Genomic DNA, 16,952 nt, shown 5'->3' on the forward strand with positions numbered 1-16,952 from the left:
CGCTTTTAGATTTTCCGATATCAAATTTCACACCTAATTTTTGGCTACAAAGACTAAAACATTGACATGATAAAATCCTAAACCATGTCCTCCAGAGAATGGAGCCAAATGGAATTGGAAGCACCTAGAGAGAGGGCTGGGATCACACACAGTGAACACCTCAGGAGAGGAGGGGCCGGCCAGGCAGGGCCTGCACCCATCCTTTCACTCCACCTCCAAGGAATCAATTGCTCTGGTTGGTCAAGTGCAAGACAACTAATTAGACTACAGTAACTACTGGACATGTTGCTTCCTTGTAGCATCCTGGCAGACGGTAAGTTGAATTAGTGTTTTCCAGGGGCCCAGCTCTTCTGCTAGCCTCATAGGCCCTCGCAGAGGCCTACCGATGGCTGAAGGTGGAGGAGCTCAAAAGCTGAAGGGAAGTCTCAGCCCTAGTCTGTGAAAGCTCTGCACCGGGGTTATCAGGTGGCTCACAATGACCTCGGAGGCATGAATCATGGGCTGGCCAGTGTCTTGCATTTGGTATGAATCTTACCTGAGGGCAGTGGGAAAAAGTAGTAGTAGTTGGTAGGGCACAATTTAAGCAGTAATATCACCTAAAACCCACTTTACTGTCAACCTGGATCTATACTCTATACCCATTATTTCACTTAATCCTCAAAAAATGCCTATTGAATTCAGAAAATTAAAGATAAAATTATTTGTATTTACTATGAGCTTAATGTTGGTAGGTACCACAAAGTGGGAGTTGTCAACCAAGTTAAGAGAAATCTGTCAATTAATAGAAAAGTAAGAAATCAATTGCAAATAAAAAAAAAAGTTAAATACTCAAAAGCAATAACAAAAACAATATCAAAATAAATGAGATAAATGGGAAGCAAAAAAAAAGATGTCTAATGGGATGAATAAGCATCATCAACCTGCACGCTACAGATGAGGAAACCAAGATGGGGAGTGATGTCACAGGTCTAAATGACACAGCTGACCTGGAGCACAGGTTTGTCTGACTCCAAACTCTGCTTTTTCTAGTACAAAACCACCTACCACCTGGAGGGAATTCCAGGTAGAGGATTGGTGTTTCTCTGACTCCTCCAGAAAAGTCTCCAATGGCTCTGCCATTCACCAGCTAAGGAAATGTCGAGTCCCCAAATGTCTGCTCCCACACTGTAAAATTGAGACTAGCAGCATGCAATGCAAATATGAGGGTAAAATGAGATCAGGCATTTTACTACAAGTGCCAGCTTGGGCCCTGGCAAAGTGTGTTAAAGAAGGGGGTGCAGACCCATCAGGTTGGCAAGAGGGCCCTTAGAGTCGGACCCTCCTTCCCCCCATCATGGAAGTCAATGGTGCACTCTGAATGACAGCCTTAATGAGACTAGGGCAGCAGGTTTGCCTGTGTAGGAAAGCCTTTCTAATAACTAGCCTGGCCAGTGCTGGCCCGTAAACCTCTGGAACCTACAGGGAACGGGGAACTGGATCTCAGATGTCATAAGCTTGCCTGCAGGGTATTGGCCCATAAAATGCTTTCTTTAAAACTGTAACTAGGTCTCAATTTTTAAAAATCAACAGATTTAGAATATAATTTTTGGACTTCTACTGAAAGACCAGAAGCTCTGAGCCTGTGTGTTTGCAGGACAATAATCAGTCGGAGCTGAGAAGCTCCTGTCCACTAGAAGGGGGCACTCACACCCCAGTTTGCCCACTCCTACGACTCCCACTCAACTATCCCAGCTCCCATCACCCAGGTACATTCTTGGTGGCCCTCAGAGAGAAAGAGAGAGTTGCATCTTCCACTCTGATGGGACATTTGGGACTCTGATGTTGAGGAAATCCTCCATTTCTCAAGCACTGACTGTGGGCACCTAGCTCCCTGTGATAATAAACCGGAAGAGCCACTGGGCACGTCCCAAGAGGACTCACGCTGGAAAATGTTAGACAGATGTCAGGACCGGGGAGGGGTTGGCCTGCCTGAGCTCACAAACACAGAACACTTCAATCCTTTTTCTTAGCTAAAGAAGCGTCCATGAGGCTTAGTCCACCAAGGATAGAGAAAGAGTAGGGTTCCTGACTCCTGCCAAGAGGCATGGGCGGCAGTCACCATCTCCATCTCGCCATCTATACTGGAAGAGAACTGACAGCTTCCACATGCCAGCCATTTTCCATAAACAGTACTTTTCCTTACTCCTCAGAGCAACCCTGAGGAGTGGTCAGAAAGGCTGAGGCACTGAGAGATGAGAGCACAACAGCTGTTGGTGAACCAGAAGAATGTGAATGGGGGTGGGGTGGCGGTGGGGGGAATGGCTCCTAAAGGATTAATCTTCAATACAAATGTACCAAAGGTTTCTCCGTTTTTGTTTTAAGAAAAACACCTGTAGTATCTCCTCACACAGGGATACTGCAGATATAACTCCCTGCAGATATAATGAGAAGAGAATTTTAGTTCAAGCTCAACATGAAACAGCAGAGTTACAACTACAATGGCAGTTTCTCAGCCATTGCGGAACCGGACGCCATGCCACCGAGACTGATTCCTCTCGCCAACATCCAGACAACCCTGTCTGGGGCTCCTAAGAATGATTCCAAAGGAAGCTCGCTTTCTCCTCTTTATAACGGGCTGCATGGGCTGTGCTGAAGTCCCTCCCAGCCGCTAGCATGCAGCCTGATTACTTAATTGCATGGCTGGCCAGGCTCCTTCCCAGTCATATCAGGAGCTTTCTCAGGTAAATTACACAGCACCACATGCCAGCTACATCCATTTAGCAAAATGAGAGTTTATTCTCCTCAAACTAGAGACAAAGCAATGCCTGGGCCCCGTGTCTACCTGGATTCCAGTAACGACATGGCCTTCTCATTGATGAAAGGGGCAAGCAGGTTCATAAGCTCGCCTTCCTCCAGACTCTGGTCTCCAGGGCCACCAGGTATGTGGATTCCATCGTAGTCCAAAATATTGGAATCTGTGCGCCTTAAATATCCATTTTTGCAGCCTCCTTTGGAATAATCCTCAGTAATCTGCAAATCAAAGTATTTGATCAAATAATGGACTCTGGAGGAGGGGAAGAGGGCAGGTGGAAGAGAGAGAAAGGATGGAGACAGAGAATAAGCAAGTATAAGTAAGGCAGAGAGAACATGAATGAGGCAGGGGAGACAGGGACGCCAAACAGTCTCTTCATGGCAGGGAGACACTCTGGCAAGAGCACAGAGATGTTTAGATCAGTTTCCTCCTCTATAAAATGGGGACAGTAATGCTACCTCCCAAAGTGACCATGAGAACAAGATGAGATGACCAACTCACTTAAGTGTGTGGCTCTAGGTCTTACCCACTACGTCATGTTTCTCCCCTCCTCCCCCATGGCCCACTCTTTAGAAGTTCTTCCTAAAAAGGGCACAGAACCCAGGCCATTACCAGTGCTTTGGGCACTTATCTATACTTCTGCAATGTAGCCTCCCCATTAGGAAACAGAAAGCCCACTTGCTCTTTACAGATACATCCTAATTTGCGTAACTTTGGTTTGCCTCATTAGGAAAGTGGAGAGTTCCTCATTCCCATGGAGATGTTATTTCCAGATCCACCTTCTTGGGTCGCGAGGGTCCCAGGGGAGTGGTGCCAAGGATGCATCCAGTTAGAGCCTGTTCTGGGCATGTCTTGAGGTGCTGCAATTAGCATTCTTTCCCCCCTTTCCAATGCTGTAAATTTCTTTACCAATCTATAAATAACTCCCCTCGACTTCATTACTGCTGGTGATATACACTAGCCATCACACCCCTCTCTCCACACTTGTAAAATGATTAAGGTTTTAAATGAAAGACAAGACCTACACAAATGAGCTGTTATTTATAGGATCTTGTGTGCCACCAATCTAGTTATTACATCCATCTAAATAAGCAACCTCCCAAGAAGGAAAAGTCTAGAACACACTAATAAAAATAGTAACCGCTACCATTTACTGAGCACTTAGTATGCATTTCTATGTAAATATCACAGCAAGTCTAACAAGAAGTGTTATTATCTTCACTGATGGGGAAACTTGGGCTTAGAGGCTAAGTAAGGGTTAACCAGGGTCACAGAGATACTGACCGAGACCCAGAATCAAGTCTCATTCCAAAGCCCTGCCTTTTAACGGCTTTGCTCTCCATAACTATCTACATTTTAATGATTTCCCACTCGTGACTCCATGAACTTGAACACTGTGAAGGCTGCAAATGTCAAATCTGCAGCCTCCTATCTCCCACCACATCCCAGTCTTTAGGATCTTTTTCAAACTTGGAGAGTGTTTGCTCCAAATATTCAGTATCTATGTGACTAGAGGAACATTCAATGTGGACAGAGTCAAATTCTCATTGGTGCTGGTCACTCAGGGAAGTTATTCTCCCTGAAAAGCCCTATTTTTATTTGCAAGTATATGTTTGTTTACTGTTTCATTACTGGCTCTCCCACCCAGTCAGTGACTTCAGAGGAGGAAGGGACCTAGTCTCTCGGCTCTCCACAGGCACACAGTAGGCACTCAATACAGGTGGAATGAACAGGAAACCCATGGGACACATCCCAGATTAGACGACTGGCTTGGGCACAGAGAGGGGTAGAGGGGATAAGGAGTTAACTGCCGCGTTCCTACCTTATTAGTCTGCTCCAAATGCGGGTCACTCAGGGAAGTACTCTCGTCACCCTCTCCAATTCTGATCGTGTCCTCGTCTTCCTTGCCAGCCGGAAGCTACATGGTGCGTGGAATGGTGTGAAAATGCAACCCAAAAAAGGATGTAGCATGAATATGTATGAATAAGTCAGTGATGACTTTTTTTTTTTAATGCAAAACAAAAACAAACCAAAAAAGGGGCAAAAACAAATGCCAAAGCCATGAAATAAAAATGAACTAAAGTTAGAGTTGCTAGTTCTGGAAATCACACACAGCTGCCTGGGACCAGGCATAATTTAAGGACAAACTCCCCAAGAAATAACTCAAGCTAGTTTCCCTGCCCTTGCACTGCGCCCCCCTCCCCCCCCCGGAGCTGCTGCAAATGGAATATGCTGTCTGTTGTCCTGCCGTTGCTGAATTCACTTTCAGATTACATCAAAGTAACAAGATTTTGGAAAATAGCTATTGATGGGATTGAAAATATCAAATAGCGAGAAAGCAGTAAATGAAATCTATGGTTTATGCACCACTGCTTCTACTTTGCACAGGGCATCAACCTATCTTTGGAGTGTCACGCATCTGAGATGGACATCCCAGCAACACTGTCATTTTGCTGACAAATGTCCTCATTGCTAATAAAGAGTATCAGGCTTGCCTGAGGATAACTTCATGCTTTTGAAAACGAAGAACAGTTATTTATAAAAAGTGCATAAATCCCTAATGCTTTAAAGAAGTGCAATTCCCAAAGGTTCTGCAGAATGCAGAACAGACAGTACAAAGTCCTCAAGAGGGCCAGATCTCTGCTGTCTGGAAGGGTGAAAATTCTAATCATGCAGCACCTGGGTTAACCCAATAAAACATGAGGAAAGGTGGCCATACCCAGGGAGGGAATCAGTCACAACTGTCTCAAAAAGTATAGCAAACCCCATTTCACCAACGTTAAAACCACAGACCAAGTGCGGAGTCCCTTGCTAGGCATGTTGAACATACGAGATGTCTAGGATTCTAGCACCATAGTTTTATTCTATGAATTTATACATTTAATCAACTACCCATAATTCTCCCAGCCCAACTTAAAATTTTCTAATCTTCCTTTTAGGGGAAACTCTTGTTTTGGAAGAAGAAAAACAAAACACAGCAAACTAATATCAGAAAAGTCATTTTACAGAAAATATCCCAGTATCAGAATATATTCAATCTAACCACATCCAAATCTGCAATGAGGATCAAATAGAAGTGATGATCACAAATCAGATCTGTATTAATGATCAAGCAATAAGCAGACTAAGAATACGTAAGTATACCTATTAGGGCACACAAGTTTCTAAATACAGGGGAGGAACCCACTCCTGCTATTGGCTTCTTCCCTCATTATTAAAACTTTCTCAGTTATACAGATCACCAGGACTGTTAAGCTTGTTAGTGAGAGTATAAAATGTTAAGCCACTATGGAAAAAATACTGGCAATTTCTTATAAAACCAATAACCCAATGATCCAGGAATCCCACTCCTAGGTATTCATCAAGAGAACAAGAAACATGTCCACATAAAGGTTTGCATATGAGTATTCATATCAGCTTTTATAACAATATCCCAAACCCAGAAACAATCCAAATGTTCATCAATAGCAGAATGAATAAACATACTGTAACTTATTCATATATTAGAATACTACTGAGCAATAAAAAGAAATAAACTGTTGATTCATGTAACAACATGGAAAAATCTCAAAAACATGCTGAGTAAAAAAGCATTACACAAAAGAAAGCATCCTTTATGGTTCCGTTTATGTAAAGGCACAGTCCAGGCACAACTAATCCAGGAGAACAAGATGAGAGAAGTGGACAGGGTGAGGGTGGGGATTAATTAGAAGGGCCATGATCTTCCTAGGGATTGGGGTTACAAAGGACATACATTTGTAAAAGCTAGCAAATGTAGACTTACAGTTTATTCATTTCACTGTATGCAAATTTAACCTTAAAGAAAAAATGACTATAAAACATATTAAAAGTTAAAGATAAGCATGTTGGAGCACTTAGGGGAAAGTGTACTGATGTTTGTACATTAAAATTTATCAAAACGATAAGCTGAGTGATGATGGACAGGTGGGAAATGTTAAAAAAATCTAGATTGTGAGACTACCCTGATTATAGTCTGCTCAAATCACTACCATATGTCAATTTTCTCTATCTCCTTTTTTAAATCCTCACCCACGGTTTTTTTTTAATCTTTATTGTTGAAAGTATCACATATCTCCCATTTTTCCCCTATTGACCCCTTCTAACCTGCCCCCACCCCCTGGTGATATTCTTTAGTGATTTTGAGAGAGAGAGGAAGGTAGAGAGAGAGAAAGAGAAAGAAAAATATCAATGTACAAGAGAAACATCAATCGGTTGCCTCCCATCAGTATGTGCCCAAACAGGGGATCGAACCCACAATCTAGGCATGTGCCCTAACCAGGAATTGAACCTGCAACCTTTTTGGTGCACAGACCGTCGCTCCAACCAACTGAGTCACCCAGCTGGGCCTGTATGTCAATTCTCAACCACATTTTTCTATAATACATAAATTAATAACCAGTAAATAAATGTAAAGAAATAGGAGTAACCTCATGAGAGATTTTAAATGCACTGTAAAACAAAAGAACACCTGTGCATGGTCTTTGTGGGTGGTCTGGAGTAAACTGCCAGACACAGGGCAGCAGCGGGCTGCAGCAGCTGGAGGGAATCCACGCCACAGCAACCATTTTGAAGATGAACCCGACCAACTGTCATCAAGGGCCTCCTACTATTTGGACCCCTTTGTCAAATTAAAAGTTGTGGCAGGAGGGCATATAAAAATAAATGATATGCCTATTTTATATCTATATCTAATAGTATTTGTACTTCAGACCTAGTAACTACATATTTGGAAATAAAGCCTAAGGAAAAAATCCTAAACCCAGAAAAGATTTGAGTCCAAAGGCACTCAGCAGGTAAATTTAAAATAGTGAATCACTGAAAACAGTCTCCATGTTCAGCAACAGTGAGGCAGTTAGTTAAATTTCAGTGCATTCATAAGATGCTATAACATAACAGTGACTGGAAAAACACAAGAAACAAAACTGTATAGATGTCTTGTGGGCATGCACGTGTCCATACACACAAACAGAGAAGGAAAGATGCCAAAATGCGAGTTAACTGTGAGTGTTTTCAAGTGACAGGATTATAGGGTGATTTCTTTTCTCTGTTTTCCAAGTATTGGATAATGCTGTGGGTTAATTAAATATTGGAGAAAAATACCGAATTTATCATACAAACTATATTTGCCTTCATTGTTTTCCTTTTCTAATTTCTAGGCTCCCAGAGAGCAGGATCGGTGCCAGCCCCACCCTGCAAGCCCTGCTGCTCAGAAGAGGCGTGGACACAAGCACATCCAGTGTTCCTGCCTCCTTCTCACAAAGGAGAACCATGCGCCCTCCCAGGGAGGCAGCTGCCCCTCCTTGTCACCCACCCTCACCCCTAACTTCTCCTCCCTGGGCTCAAGGTTGTTGTGGGAACATCCCCCTTCCCATTGCGGGGATGGCGGGAACTATGCTACAAAGGACAAGGCTACTCACAGGGAACATCAAATTGAAGTGCAATCTGACATATTACTCAAATCTGAACCGGCTGGTATGAAGACCTCAGAGTGGGAAGAGGAAAAGGCCTCTGTTCTCCAAAGGACACACAATGGGACATTTAACAGATTTTTCAAAGGACAAATGAACAAACAAATTTGCCATTTACCACTCAAATGAAGTAGGTGAAGAATGAGCTGCTTATTAAAAATGCTGCCTTGGAGAAAAGAAGCCAAGAGACTTGTTTCTCCCTAAATGAATCGCCGACATTCTTGGTTTTCAAAATGCTCCAGAGCCCTGGAGGCTTAAATCAGTAACATTCCCTCTCCAAGACAGCAGATGGCCAGCGCAGCTTCAATACCTTTGAGCATTTCCCACGTGGAAGGTGGGAGGAGACAGCTTAAAGCCGACAAATCTTTCCCCAGAAATGATGTGGCAATGAGACGTCCATTGACATGCCATGCCAGGCTGGTTCAAGACAACTCTGACCAAGAAGATTCCAGGGGCCCCAAACAGGCCCACCTGCATTTCAGGTGAGAACAATTCGTCTTCTGAAAAAGGCTAATAGATGCAGGGGGTAAGGCTCTTCAAGCAGAGAGTTGGGCCAAGTTAGGGGCAAAAGGGAGGAAACAACAAACTCTGCCTCACTGTCACAACTTTGGGGTCCTCCCATTGTACACCACGGGCTGAGAACAGAGAACATCAAAGGCAACACGTCGCAAAGATGAGCAGAGACCAGAAGTCATCAGGGTGAACAAGGCTTCCCTGGTCCTTCCCCAGAGCAAACTAACAGAATGGGCCTCTCTCCCTTGGAACACAATCCCAGGGAACTACAGGCTGCATCTACACTACCCAAATTATCTGGGTGATTTGGCAACTCTCCAATCCCTCAGACTGCACCTCTCTTCCAGATGTGCCATCTGCAGCACAGACCTCAGGGCCAGGCTTGGAGTCAAAGGCATCACAATGTTCTGATCGTGTCCACACAAACATGGCCCAAAGTTGAGGAAGCCTGTGGACAGACCTGCTGACCTGAGAGGGCCCTCAAAACCCCAACCATGGCCGAAGGAATTTCTCTAGAGGCTCCCCAGGACAGGCGCAGTCCTGAGAAATCTGGGGGGTTGTTTTTTTTTTGTAATTACCACATGACAAGGTCGGTTTTTCTTACCTCCACTTGTTCTGTTGACTCAAGTCTGTCATCCCCCTGGAAGCCCAGGCAGGAGAGGTCAAAGATGGTTTTCTTCAGGTGCTGGTTGTCTGTATACAGTTCCTTCACGAGCTGTATGAGGTCGCTGACCTAGAAGGTAGGAGAGAGAACTGGATACCCACAAGCAGACTTCAGCTTCCCAGGACCACACTCCTGGGCACAGCCCTTCCTACTGAGCAGACCTTTCAGCAGCGCAGCTTGGAGAACAGGCGGTCTGATTCCAGGCTCCAGGCTGCCCTGGGGACAGTGGGGGGAAAACACCAGCATGCCTGTCCTCTAATCCCAGAGCCAGCACTTCACAGCACAGGTGCTGGGCAAGTGGCCTAAGCTAAGCCTCCAATTCCTCATCTGTGGAATGGGTTACTGCGAGAATTGAGTCAGATCATGGTCACAGTGCACTAAAGTCCTTGGTACAGTCTAATAACAGTTAACACTACCTTGTACTTGAGGCCCCTGGGAAGAAAATGCCCGAGAATGACGTTTCTGAGACTGTCAGAGCCTTACTTTACAGCATCGCCTTCTTTGTACACTTACCTAGCAGTGTCAGTAATAATAATAGTCTTCAATTACAAAGCAATTTACAGCTACTAAAATACTCCCACAAGCTTGAGTCGATTCTTCTTTTCAAAAATCTTGAGGAGGTGGATAGACTAGTATAATTACCCCCATTTTACAATGAAGAGCCTGAGGTGGAAAGGCCTTCACTGCCCAAGGTCCCACAGCTGGGGGTGCCTGGAGAACAAATGGCAGGTAACAGCCAACGCGCCTTGTCATGTGGGAAAGGGCAGCTGCCTCCACAGAGGCACAGCCAGGCTGGAGCTGAGATCCGGACGCTCCCAGCCCGGTGCTCCTCCTTAAGGTACAGGTCTTGCTAGGCCAGGTACATAAGCAATTGAGCAGACACCACCTTTGTTCCCAGCAAGTTTTAAATCCCAATGGCCAGTAATTTCCCAAGGACTTCTTAACGGGGTAATCATTAGCCCCTCAAGTAAAGTGGGAAATCCTACCCACCTAGACTATCTATAGCAGACGTCCAAAATACACCAACACCTGAGTACAAACTGAACCCGATTCTCAAGGTTATAATGGGAAATATAAGATATTCTGATCCTATAAACACTATGTGATACTTACTACATGCCAACCAAATGAACAACTTCCTGCCTTAACACAGCCACAGTAGGTACTAGCAGCAGCTATATCGTCCCATTTTCTTTACCTTCAAACATAAAAGGCCTCATGCTCCTTGCTTTACTCCTCCCACAATACTGAAATTTTCATAGTTCTCCTTTCTACTAGTATTTCTTACTTCTGTGCCTTACACCGGCTATTTCCCCTTTTCTGCTAAAAAAGCCCTCTACCCAGACAAACTCCTATCCATTCTTCAAAATCCACTTCAGGGCCTCACTTATGCTGAGACGCTTTCTCCCCAACCCCAACAGTTAACCTTTCCTTCTCTGCTACCTCCACACCCTGCACATCTGCCTATTACAGCAACCCCTGCACTCCACATTGCAATTCCTTATTTACAAGTCTATTCACTCTATCAGAATGTAAGTTATTCCAAGACAGAAACTGAATCTGTCATACAAGTATGATAATTTTACAATAAAACAGTCTCCTCTGAGCTCACACTTCCTATTCTTATTCTATTCTTAGAACCTTGAAATATTAAACCACTCTAACCACACCAACAATCAACAGATTGAAAAACCTTTTCAGTTTTAAAAAAGAGTTATTGATCAAACTTGAACGTTTATTCTTTCAAAAAGCATCTATTAACTCCCACTACGTGTGCCAGGTACTGGAAAACCACAGATAAATGGGGTGCTCATGGCCTAGCAAAGGAAACAGACAACACCCCGGTAATTGCAGGCCCGCGTGCGAAGGGAATCGATGTGCCTGGTCCAAGAAGAGAGGTGAGCGACCTGAGGGAAGGTGGCCCAACTCTACGGGGAGGGGCTGGAGAGCGTGTCCTACAGCAGCTCGAGCGGGGCTGGTCCTTGAGCCTACGGAGTGTATCAGACCTGGGGAGGGCTCTCCAGCTAACGCACGTGAAGGAGCGAAGGCAAGCAGGGAGGAGAGGGAAGAAAGGAGAGAAAGGGGGTTTGGGAATCTTACACCTCTGATCAGGAACCCAAGAGACAACAAATAACCAAAAGAGCATTGAAAGTAACAGGCAAATACCTTTTTCTTAAGTTCTTCTTGAGAAAAATGCTCCACTTGAAACCGATTGTGCTCTTCAAGGCAAATACTTAGATAAGATGTTTGATCACTATAAAATGAAAATGGTTCTTCTGCTAAAAAGAAAACAAAGTGGCGGGAGGAGAAAAAGAAAATCAGAAATAGATCCTTCCCAGATCAGTCCCAGTGCAATCCATCTCTGGCAGTTTGAATTGGGTGGGGGTGGGGACAGAGGGACAGAAGTACGCATAGGGAGTCTAAGCTTTGGAGCAAAAGTAATTTTCCCTTCTTTCTCTACAGGCTGATGTCTCAAAGTGTGGTTTCATCATGGGCTGCAGAAGCTTTCACTGTAGCCAATTCTGAATTATAATTTGCATATCAAGTGTTGTGCCTGAGTGGCACAAGAAAATGGTGATTTCAGTTTAAAGGAGGGAATGATTCTGTTTAGGTGAGAATACAGGAAAATTAGATGTGACCTTCAAGGGTAGAACTCAAGGGAAATAAATGCCTAATGTATTTTTTACTGGCCCCAGAGCCTCCATGGTAGCGAACATACCCAGTGCAGAAAATGCCTGCTACATCTTAGATAAGAGAGTCGAGTCACCTACATAAGGGCCGCTTGCTCTGCAGCAGCCATCTTCAACCAGTGTTCCGCAAGAATGTTTAAAACATGCAATACCCGACTATGTAGTCAGGGGCACTGACCTCTTTCCCCTTAGATTGTCAAATAAAAAAATGACAACAGCCAGCACAACAATAGCCGTCCAGTGGTGTGAATAAACCAAAATTATACCCTTTTGTTGTTGTTGTTAGATCAGCAAAAAAAATATATTTTTGGTGTGCTACAGAATGTTATAGTTAGTTTATGTGCCGTGAGATGAAAACGGCTGAAATTGCTGCTCTGCAGCAAAGGTCACATTCTAATAGGGAGGGAAGGCGCAGGGAAGGGGCAGGCTGTTTACTGAGTGAGGCACATCCACAGACATGACCTCATTTAACACACGGGTAACAGCTGCTACACTTAATGCACTAGGAAGAGCTGCACTTCAAAGGAAGATGTCCTGGCTCACATCTGGGTAAACCAAGTCCCACTCCACCCCTGAGCCTCATTTCTTCATCTGTAAAATAAAGCCAATACCTACTCTACATAACGGGATAACTGTCAGGATCAGTGATGAGAAGTTAATTGCCTGGCGCTGTGCCTTGTACATAGTAGTTGCTCAAGAAATGGTAAGCCCACCACTATTACCAATTTATCCCACACATGCCAGCCTAGAGATACAGAAAGGGAGAAGATTCCAAGCCAGACGCTAAGGGGCTCAGGTTCTAGGAAGGGAGAGGGCCAAACATTCCTGTGAGAAGCACAGCAATACAAGAACCACGGGACCCTCATCTTGCAGCCCTCCCTAAATGAGTCCACTGTGGTCACGACAACGCAAAAAGTAGTGTTTGACTATGAAGCAGCAACCTCACCCTCATGTGTCTGTAGTCCGGGCTCTGCATGGGGTGCTGTGGGAGGCAGAGCCCGGACGTACTGGGCTGCCAGGGCTGTTGTAAGGAGTATTGTAAGGTTCCAAGGTGACCTGGAATTAGAAGTATCAAATGCTACAGAACCCAGGAGAGGCAGAGGGAAGCAGTCCTGCAGCAGAGCTCTGCAGAATTCACACATTTGCTGGGTCTTCCACTATGAAGACCGAAGCCAGACGGCTACAGACTGGGAGAGAAAACACTGTCACCACGAAAAAGGACCCGCAGATGAAATCCCGTGATGACTCATGTCCTACTGGAGTTTAGGACTCCCTTAGAGTCCAGTCCCAGTCCTCCAAGTGGAAAAACCAAAGAGAAATAAATACAAGAGCGTGTACCTTCCCGCCTCCGTATTTCACTGATCTGCTCCTCCAGCGTCTTTTGCAGATTCCGATAGGTGAGCACATCCCGCTCCAGCTGCTTCCGCAGCGCAAGGATGCTGTTTAACTCAGCCTGCAGGTTGCTGACACTTGGTAAAATAAGACAACAGAAATTAAAAAACAAACCTGTTTGTGCTTTACGATGCAAAACTCTGCCAGCCTTCCCTTTGATTTTTATGTCATTTGTGGTTGTTTCTGGTTATAAAAGTAAATATGTTTATTATAGGAAATTGAAAATATAAGACAAAAGAATGAAGAAAACAAAAATTACCATGGTCCCACTACCAATTAACACTCGGCAGACTGTATTTCCTCCCAATCTTTCCCCCCGAGAATTACTACAAGGTTGAAATGGACATACAATGCTGAGCTGTGTGTTCCTCACTTAAATATTTCCCTACACATTTGGAAATTGTTTGCAAACGTCACTTTTTGGCTCTGTAGCATTAACTCCTCCCCTATCGGTGCGCATCGGGATCCCTTCCAGGCTTTTGCTACAGAAGGAAATAAGTGAAAATAGTTTAACTCTGCAGAATGTCTCTGCTGGGAAACGCCTGTGAGGGCTTGGGCATAAAAAGGGAGGCTCTCCGGAGCCCGGTGTCCCCTGGCCCCCAGGCTTCAGAAGAGAGGAGACAAGAGAGAATGTCTGCGTGTCACTCCAAAAAGAGGTGGTATAGGGTAAGGGTGAGGGACAGGAAGGGAGAAAAATAAAGAACAAAGAAAGTCAACAAAAAGAGGGAGGGAAGGACCAATTTAAAGACCAACAGAACTCCACTGTGGTTGGTCAGCCCCGCCCAAATACATGGTGGAATGGGTTATCTTAGGAGGGGGAGCCAAGTATGACTCAGGGTCACTGTGACACAGTGCTAAGCTATATAAAGAGCAACCTGGAACTCAGAGGAGGCCATGAAAATGCACACCTCCCAGAACTGGCATTGACCTTGGGGAGGACTGTCCAACAGAATCCCTCTGATGGAAATGTTCGGTATCTGCACTAATACAGCAGCCACGAGCTAAAAGCGCCTACAGAGCGTTTGAACTGTGACTAGCACACCAAAGAACTAAATGTCTAATTTTTTAAAATTTAAACTTAAATAGGCACATGGTTAGTGGCTCCTAATTGGGCCATGCACGTCCACAGGAAGGACTGTGAACTCCTACTGCTGCGCACACGGCAGGGGTCTGAACTGTTACCCCAGCTCCCAGAGGAACAGAGACCGCAGCCGAAATCGGAGTAACATAAACAACGCTTCACTGAACTCGGTGCCTAAGCCTTGTTCCACACTCAGATTAGTTTCTTAAGACAAGTTCCCAGCAGTGCTATGACAGTCAAACTATATGAACATTTCTCGAGACTACCAAAGCACACTAACACGTCAGAAAGCCTCCTTTTCCGGACACCAAGTAATGTAGCACTCCCTACCAGCATCTGACCCATCGTTCCCGGAGAGTGTCCATCAGCACTTTGGAACCGTCTATGTGGCTTTTTCTAGGAAGAGAGCCCGTAAGCTTTCATCAGACTTTTCAAAAGGAATCCACACCCCGAAACAGATACAAGCTATTGCTCTAAGTATATGTGCTGCAGACTCAAGCCCCACTTCTCCTTCACAAATTTCTTTCAGCTCCATCCACCGGACTGCACACATAAATCAACATATATTGGAAGGAAAATAAACCATTATGTCTAATCTTCTATGCTCACTGCTTTGACGATGGCTCATTGTGAAGCCGTCTTCTTGCAAAGCCAGGGGCCCTACCAGCAACTTGTACCTACTTCCATTTCAAGACAATCATAATGACCAATTTGTCAGGCTGATGGAAAACCTTCCAGAGTGTCACAGCGCAGCACGCGCTTGGATACGGCTGGGCTGCAGACACATTTAACCAGGGAAAAAGAAAAAAGATTGTTTTAGCAAAGCTCGTGCGATTAGGGCTGGGAAAGCTAACTGCTTCGCTCCCTCTTCCATTCGCTGCTGCGCCCCTGTCTATTATTTATGTTTCCCCAACTCCAGAGTCTTTTCAAGGTGCAGGGATTTGGTGGAACAAAAGAAGCAAAGGAAGCAAAAGCCCTGTGCTTTCCTCTATCTGGAACATGGTAGGGAAAGAGGCAGAAATGAGCAGTCAGAGACCCAAGCACCAAAAGGCAAAGCTCCATGACCTCAGGCCTTAGTCCTAATTTCCTCCTCTGTAAACCAGGGTGGTATCTTTCCTTCAAGATTGTCTTGAGGATTAAATGAGGTGTTATATGGGAAAGAACATAGCATAGTGCCCAACACATACTAAATACTCAACACATTATTTCCTTCCTTCCACATATCCTGAAAACTCCCCCAAAAAGATAACATTTGTAAGCCAAATGTCTGATTCTCATGAGTTACATCAGTGATTCCCATCTGGAAACAATCCTGGCACCCAGGGAACAAGTGGCAATATCTGCAACACTGACAGTTGTCACAACTGGGGCGTGGAAGGGAGCTACCGGCATGTGGTGGAGAAAGTCAGAGCTGTTGCTAAATGAGACGATGCACAGCCCCTCCTAACAAAAAATTACCCAGCCTCAAATCCCAGTAGAGCCAAGCGTGAGAAAGCTAAGTCCCAGGGAAGTAAAAACTGTCTGAGTTCTCAAGAGAGACATCTCAGGAAGGGCAGAGGCTCGGGAGCCAGGGAGGTCTGAGCTCTGGTTGTTCCAAACTGTAGACGCCTGGACAATACCCTGACCACCTCCGAGAACTGACTTCCACTCCTTGCCCCATCTAGTCCCACCCCAGCCCCAACCAGGAAGCCATGGCAACCTTGTTCCACAGTATCTCTGCCCACTTCCTCTGCTTCTGTGCTGTTTTGAAATGAACCCCAGACATCATCCCTTTCACCTGTTACTATCTTGGTGCATAGAGAGATGATTTCTTACTATGAGAAATCACTGAGGCCACCCCTGTGTTTACAGATGGGCAAACAGCGGCTCAGGACAGGCCACTTGCCTGTGTACACAGAGCTAGGGCTACGACAAGACCTCTAGCCTGTAATCAACTCTCCTCATCATACTCCCAGGCACCAAATCATCCCAGCAATTCTGTAAAGACACAAGTCACTTGAGTGAGTTGTGGGTTCTGTCACTCATCATCCATATGACTTTGGACAAGTCGCTTAACCGCTCATGGAAAATGCTTTATGGAAAACAGGAATAACAGTACTTACCTCACAGAACTGCTGTGAGGATCACTGGAGATAATACATAGAAGCACCTTCTAAATCTATAATAATGTATTATAAAAATCTGAGTGAAAATCCTAAATTTGTTGTCAAGAGTCAGACAATTCTTGCTAGAAAATAGATATATCTGGCTTAAACAAGGCAGTCACCATCCAAGCACTTTGAGCTTCCTAGGCAAACTTTGCTGCCTCAGAAACAACCAGCACTTATTCAAA

The 16,952-nt window shown here is 44.8% G+C and overlaps 1 protein-coding gene across 15 annotated transcripts in view; it reads right to left on the bottom strand.

Annotated features, from left to right (window-relative positions):
- Positions 1 to 16,952, bottom strand: part of CDK5RAP2 (CDK5 regulatory subunit associated protein 2) — a 154,995-nt gene that overhangs the window by 55,331 nt on the left and 82,712 nt on the right. For 14 of the 15 annotated variants that reach the window (XM_036329834.1, XM_036329840.1, XM_036329832.1 and 11 more), the window contains 5 exons: positions 13,486 to 13,616; positions 11,624 to 11,736; positions 9,398 to 9,526; positions 4,614 to 4,709; positions 2,822 to 3,009 (listed from right to left, as the gene is read on the bottom strand). In XM_036329834.1, the coding sequence (XP_036185727.1) occupies positions 2,822 to 3,009; positions 4,614 to 4,709; positions 9,398 to 9,526; positions 11,624 to 11,736; positions 13,486 to 13,616 (657 nt within the window). The remainder of the gene's footprint in view (positions 1 to 2,821; positions 3,010 to 4,613; positions 4,710 to 9,397; positions 9,527 to 11,623; positions 11,737 to 13,485; positions 13,617 to 16,952) is intronic. The other variant, XM_036329833.1, reaches the window with a different exon arrangement.

The sequence above is a fragment of the Myotis myotis genome, unplaced genomic scaffold, assembly GCF_014108235.1.
Source record: "Myotis myotis isolate mMyoMyo1 unplaced genomic scaffold, mMyoMyo1.p scaffold_m19_p_12, whole genome shotgun sequence".
In the NCBI taxonomy this organism is placed as follows: Eukaryota; Metazoa; Chordata; class Mammalia; order Chiroptera; family Vespertilionidae; genus Myotis; species Myotis myotis.